General features: G+C 42.9%; 1 protein-coding gene across 2 annotated transcripts in view; it reads right to left on the reverse strand.

The window, feature by feature from the left end:
* Window positions 1-6,738, reverse strand: part of IGF2BP3 (insulin-like growth factor 2 mRNA binding protein 3) — a 170,332-nt gene that overhangs the window by 6,146 nt on the left and 157,448 nt on the right. For both annotated transcript variants that reach the window (XM_011973937.1, XM_011973936.1), the window contains 2 exons: window positions 5,942-6,058; window positions 4,450-4,524 (listed from right to left, as the gene is read on the reverse strand). In XM_011973937.1, the coding sequence (XP_011829327.1) occupies window positions 4,450-4,524; window positions 5,942-6,058 (192 nt within the window). The remainder of the gene's footprint in view (window positions 1-4,449; window positions 4,525-5,941; window positions 6,059-6,738) is intronic.

Below are 6,738 nucleotides of genomic sequence, written 5' to 3' on the forward strand. Positions count from 1 at the left end.
TTTTTTTGAGATGCAGTCTCACTCTTGTCGCCCAGACTAGAGTGCAATGGCACAATCTCGGCTCACTGCAACCTCCATCTCCTGGGTTTGAGCTATTCTCCTGCCTCAGCTTCCCGAGTAGCTGAGATTACAGGCACTTGCCACCAACCCGGCCTTTTTTTTTTTGTATTTTTAGTAGAGATAGGGTTTCAGCATGTTGGCAGGCTGGTCTTGAACTCCTGACCTCAAATGATCCACCTGCCTTGGCCTCCCAAAGTGCTGGGATTATAGGCATGAGTCACTGCACCCGGCCCCCTTTGCATTTTATACATGAATTAGAAAATATTTTGAAGGCTAACTCCTGAAAGGTTCTTCATAAATGGATTTTATCTGTGTACCTCATTCCTTCACTACTTCCCACTTCAAGCCAGTTGTGCCCTTCCTGAGTCTCTTTTCAAATAGTCCTTGCAGGGAAAAAGGACACATTTACTCAAGAGTTCACAGTGACTGGGCTCCTAAAAAGGCCAATTTAAGGTTCAGTAATGTTACCAGTCAACTAACAGTTCTAAAGTGCAGAAGCAGTGCACATCATTTATGCACTTTCCACTTTGTTTACCTTCTAACAATATAGTAAGAAAAACACTTCCAAGGATGGTTCCAAGACACATATTACAAGAAATAGTTTGAAACGAGCCACAACTGAAGAAGCCAGTAATACGCTTTTTTTTTTAAAAAAAAAAAAAAAGAAAAAGAAAAGAAAAAGCCAGGCACAGTGGTTCATGCCTGTAATCCCAGCACTTTGGGAGGCCAAGGTGGGTGGATTGCTTGAACCCAGGAGTTTGAGACCAGCCTGGGCAACATGGCAAAACCCCACCTCTTCAAAAATTACAAAAATTAGCCAGACATGGTGGCGCGTGCCTGTCGTCCCAGCTACTCAGGGGGAGGCTGAGATGGGAGGATCACTTGAGCCCAGGTGGTTGAGGATGCAGTGAGCTGAGACCACACCACTGCTCTCCAACCTGGGTGAGAGTGAAACTGTGTCTCAAAAAAAAAAAAAAAAAGAAGAAGAAGAAAGAAAGAAAGAAAAAGAAAAAACCCACTATGTATACCCAGTCAGCAAATATTTCTAGAAATATTAGAAGATACTTTGTCTTACACAACTTACACATGAACTACGAACTACTTAACACTTTCATGGGATTCTCGTGAATCTTAGATTCCTATTGCATAATACTATAAATTCAGCTCCCAAGTACTCAAGTTAACCCATCAGTACTGTAGTATGTATACACACAGCCATAAGACAGCTCCTAATTTCTAATTTTTTAACCTAAACACTTTTCTGAAATTCTTTTCTTTTTTTGAGACAGAGTCTCGCTCTGTTGCCCAGACTGGAGGGCAGTGGCGTCATCTTGGCTCACTGCAACCTCTGCCTCCCAGGTTCAAGCGATTCTCCTACCTTAGCCTCCTGAGTAGCTGGGATTACAGGTGTGTGCCACCACACCCGGCTAATTTTTGTATTTTTAGTAGAGACAGGGTTTCACCATGTTGATCAGCCTGGTTTCAAACTCCTGACCTGGTGATCCGCCTGCCTCGGCCTCCCAAAGTGTTGGGATTACAGATGTGAGCCACCAAGCCCGGCCTGAAATTCTTAAAAAGTCTCAAACAACAGCAGAGCAACAGTTTTGCTTTCAAAAATCTCAGGAACTAGGTAGAAATCTTTAACATTTTAAAGCAGTTTTCAAAAATCAGCCAAAGAAAACAGTAACACTGGGCTATGACAGCTTTACTAGATGTAGAAACCAATTTGTGCCATTTAATGTCTGACTACCAAATGACATCATTCTTCCCACACAGAGATCACTAGTGGCACTAACGGTTCCAACTTTTTCCTGTGAGCCCAGAGCAGAGGCAAAGAGCAGAGCACTAGGCACCATAAATCCATGGAGAGATGCTGATCACCAACGGCAGAATTCCGCACCGGACACACAGGCCGTGCCACTTGCTTGTCCCCCAACGCAGACTTACCAGGAGGCCATCCTGTAGGTCAGTTTACTCGCCCTGTTTGGTAGGAATTTTAATCGTGTTTATTTAAACCTGAGAGTCTCTCTGTCTCTCTAGACTCCCACCTATGATACAGGTGAAAAATCAATCCCACTCAAAAGTAGTTGGGCCGTATCCTTTCTGCTACCTCATTTGTTTACATTTTTCAAGAAAAATCTCTACTATCATCCTAAATCTTTAAAGGAAAAATTCAGTTAATTGTTTACCTTTTTTGTTTGTTTACATTTTTCAAGAAAAATCTCAGCTAATATCATCTTAAATCTTTAAAGGAAAAATTCAGTTAATTGTTTACTTTTTTTTTTTTTTTTTTTTGAGACATAGTCTTGCTCTGTCTCCTAGGCTGTAGTGCAGTGGCACAATCTTGGCTCGCTGCAACCTCCGCCTCCTGGGTTCAAGCGATTCTTCTGCTTCAGCCTCCTGAGTAGCTGGGATTATAGGTGTGTACCACCATGCCCAGCTAACTTTTGTCTTTTTAGTAGAATTGGGTTTCATCATATTGGTCAGACTGGTCTCCAACTTCTGACCTCAGGTGATCCACTGTGCGCGGCCCTTAACTACTTTTTTTAAACAACTTTAAGCCTTTGGTTTCCTCTGAAGAAAAAATATATATATATTTTTAAACTCAATGTTTATTCCAAGTTATATTATACAATTTTTCTACTTTTTTTATTATTATACTTTAAGTTCTAGGGTACATGTGCATAACGTGCAGGTTTCTTACATATGTATACTTGTGCCATGTTAGTGTGCTGCACCCATCAACTCATCAGCACCCATCAACTCGTCATTTACATCAGGTATAACTCCCAATGCAATCCCTCCCCCCTCCCCAATGTCATACAAGGCAAATGGCAGAGCTAGGATTTGAACTAGCAGCCTGGCTGCCAAGTCCCTGCTCTACCACCTCTCAGTAGACATCCAGGATGGTCTCAATCTCCTGACCTCGTGATCCGCCCGTCTCGGCCTCCCAAAGTGCTGGGATTACAGGCTTGAGCCACCGCGCCCAGCCCGCAGCTTTGGATTTTTAGTGAAAAAATGGCCCAGAGAAAATATAAGTCAAAGAAAGTGATTTTTTGTTTGTTTTTAAGGGAGAGAGGTGGGGTGGGGAGAGAACTATATGCACTGTTACTAGTTACTGTCACACTTTAAGGCTAAGAAAACTAAGGCTTGGCCAGGAGCACAGTGGCTCACTCCTGTAATCCCAGCACTTTGGGAGGCCAAAGTGGGCAGATCACTTGAGGTCAGGAGTTTGAGACCAGCGTGGCCAACATGGTGAAACCCCATCTCTACTAAAAATAAATTGGCCGGGCATGGCAGCACATGCCTGTAATCCCAGCTACTGGGGAGGCTGAGGCAGGAGGATCGCTTGAACCCAGAAGGCGGAGGTTGCAGTGAGCCGAGATCATGCCACTGCAGTCCAGTCTGGGCAACAGAGTGAGACTCTGTGTCAAAAAAAACAAAAAAACAAAAAAACAAAAAATAACTATGGCTTAAGGTTCAATAGTTGTCTTCTTACTACACAGACACTAAATGTTCTAAGACAAGACACCCATACTAAATTTTATGGGAGAAATCATACACTAAAAGGAATATACTCATGAATTTGGCATGGTCTTAGTCTAATTCATCCATAGTCTGCTGAATACTCCCAGCATGCTAGTTTTGTGCTGCCCGTGTGTTAGGCACTTTTCTAAACATTTCATATATTGTGTAAACCTTAAACTACCTTAGGATGTAGGTGCTCTTATCCCTGGTTTTACAGAAAAAGGTTAAGTAACTTGCCCAATGTCATACAAGGCAAATGGCAGAGCTAGGATTTGAACTAGCAGCCTGGCTGCCAAGTCCCTGCTCTACCACCTCTCAGTAGACATTGAAAGGCACACTGCAGCCCCGAAGACCTCAAATTCCAATAAACGTGCAATGGTTCATACCAGGACAAATGCTACAAGAGCTCCTGCCATTCCTACCTCTAAGATCCCAAGGATTACAGAGATTTGTAGAGAGTCTATGGGCAGGGTCTAACAGAGATAATCCAAGGGTAAGAGGAAAAAGGGGGCATTTTAATTCAAGGTTAGGGAATCTCAGGGACAGGAGGGAAAACATCTGAAAACAAGTTTCCAAGGCATATTACCCCGGCAGGTTTGTAAATTTTAAGGTCTCACCTTAGCATAGGATTACAAGCCATTGAGCAAAATTCACCTTTGAGAGACAGGTAAACCCAGCAACCGGTACAGAACTCTCAAAATTAAAGACTTTCGGTTAATTTTGAAATATAATTTTGAGTATGATTCTACTCTGCTCTTAGATAAGAATTTCCATTGACTCTTCTGAGATTCAGACATATTTAAGGGAGACGCCAGGTTATGGAGTACTTGTGCATTTGTTACCTGTGGGCATAGCACATACCTTGAACTGAGCCTCTGGTGGTCCAGTGATAATCACCATCCTCACTTTAGCATCTGGTGCTTCTGCTGGAGCAATCTGTAACAGACCCAACAAGTTATGATACTTTGAGGTATCACTGATAGCATCTTAGGCCAACCAGCCTAACATTTTCACGTGATTGGCTGAAATGCAGAATTAAAGCCTTCGTGAAGGAAATTAGGGAGAGGCAGCAATTCCTGTGGGTTCACCATTTAGGCCGCCCTCCTGCTGTATACTATATACTTACTCTGTGCCTGGCCCTAATGGAGACCTCCACATGTAGTCTCTCAGCTAATCCTCACCACATCCTGATGAAGTATTACCTCCACTTCACAAATGCGGAGATGGAAGGCTGGAGAAGTTGAGTTACCTGGACGATGATCATACAGCTAACAGAGCTAGAGGGAGAGCTGGGTCTGTCTCCATTGTCCATGTTCACTGCACCAGTGGTGCTCAAAGTGTGGTCCTTGGCCCACTTCCATCAGAGCTCCTTGGGCTTCCTGTGTATGCAACATACTCTAGGAGTCTCTGTACCCTAAGTTTCAAGGATACTGCACACCACATGCCTTTGTTTGTCTGAGGCAGGGTCTTACTCTGTGGCCCAGGCTGGCGTGCAGTGGTGTGATCATAGCTCACTGCAGCTTCAACCACCCAAGCTCAAGTGTTCCTCCCACCTCAGCCTCCCAAGTAGCTGGGACTACAGGTGAGTGCCACCATGCCTGGCTAATTAAAAAAAAAAATTTTTTTTTGTAGAGATGGGATCTCACCATGTTGCACAGTCTGGTCTTCAACTCCTGGGGTCAATTTGCCTGCTTTGGCCTCCCAAAGTGCTGGGATTACAGGTGTGTGCCACCACACCTGGCCAACCTTTATTTTCCTTAAATAAGGCATCAAAATACAGAATCTTCAGAACACACAGTTATCTATTATGGCAGACACCATTAGTTGTCCTCTGATATGTTACCTGCTGTAGTTGCAAAATGTTTAGCTGACTGTGCATAGCCTGTATTTTGCCCCTTCAACTTCATCTGGCCAAGTTCTGGGCAATGGAATATAGGTAGAACTATCCCATAGCAGCTAACAAGAAACTTCCGTAGGAGAAAAGCTCTTTATGGTGTTCTCCTCTCCTACTGTCTGGACAACAGACCTGATTCTTGGAGCACTGAATGGTGTCATCTGGAACCATGAGGGACTGAGGCCATACCTGGGGAAGGTGACTTGGAAGGAACTTAGGTCCAAGGACTTGGAGGGGCAGAGTCAGCAGCCAGCCCTGATGCTCACCTCCAGACTGTGTTTTCTGCACACAGAAGTTAGCCTCCTTGGTGTGAGCCACTGTTGTTTGGGGTTTTCTTCATATCCTTATGTAACCCTAATAGGGTCTTCTACATTCGATTCAAATTATAAAGTGGCAAGAAGATTCATATTTCTGTAACTTACTTAAAGAACCAGAGAGCCACAGCTGGTAGAAGAGTACCTTAATTGAAGCTCCAGCAAAGCGAGAAAGCTGCTTGATGTGCTGGCCCTGCTTGCCAATGATGGCACCGACTGATAGAGCCGGGATAAAGAGATGAACAGTCTCCGTTTCTGATTGCTGTTAGAAAAGAAAGCCAGGACATGCATGTTTATTTGCTACAAATCAGGCTTTTGTTAACATTAGCTTTAGGATGGACACCTTCTCATGCAGTAGGAATACTAGGAAAGTTTAAGGAAAAGCTACCACAAGAAGTTGACAAGAGCTTACCTAATAGATCAAGAAGATCTCATACAGTCATCCTGAAAAGAGTGGTATTTAAAATTTCACTTTTCTCTACGGTTTCCTTAAACTTTAAAATGTCACTGAGTTATGGATTTAAAAGATATGTAGATGTTGTAAAGTTTAATCATATTAGAATAGAGGGACATGGTTGCATTAAAAATTAAGTAAGATCCCCCTACCACTCTCAAGGTAGATTCTTAACAAGTAAATGAAATTATGGGCTACATATCAAACATGACAGCATTCAAGGACGCCAGCTCCACACCTTATCTATGTAGGTTTCACTCCTTAAACACATACATAGTGAAGTTTTAGAGAAAAGCTGAATTTTGTTACATATGACCAAATTGTATGAAATCTTACCACTGTCATTCAGTAGTTATCACATCCAAGTGCAGGACAGGATTAGGAGAGAGCTAATTCACTTTAGTGGTAAGATGCCATAAGATGCTTTCCCACAGAATTCCTTATTCCTTCCATCTGTGCCTTTGCTTTTTTTTTTTTTTTTTTTTTTT

This window comes from Mandrillus leucophaeus, unplaced genomic scaffold (genome assembly GCF_000951045.1).
Source record: "Mandrillus leucophaeus isolate KB7577 unplaced genomic scaffold, Mleu.le_1.0 Scaffold140, whole genome shotgun sequence".
NCBI classification, from domain to species: Eukaryota; Metazoa; Chordata; class Mammalia; order Primates; family Cercopithecidae; genus Mandrillus; species Mandrillus leucophaeus.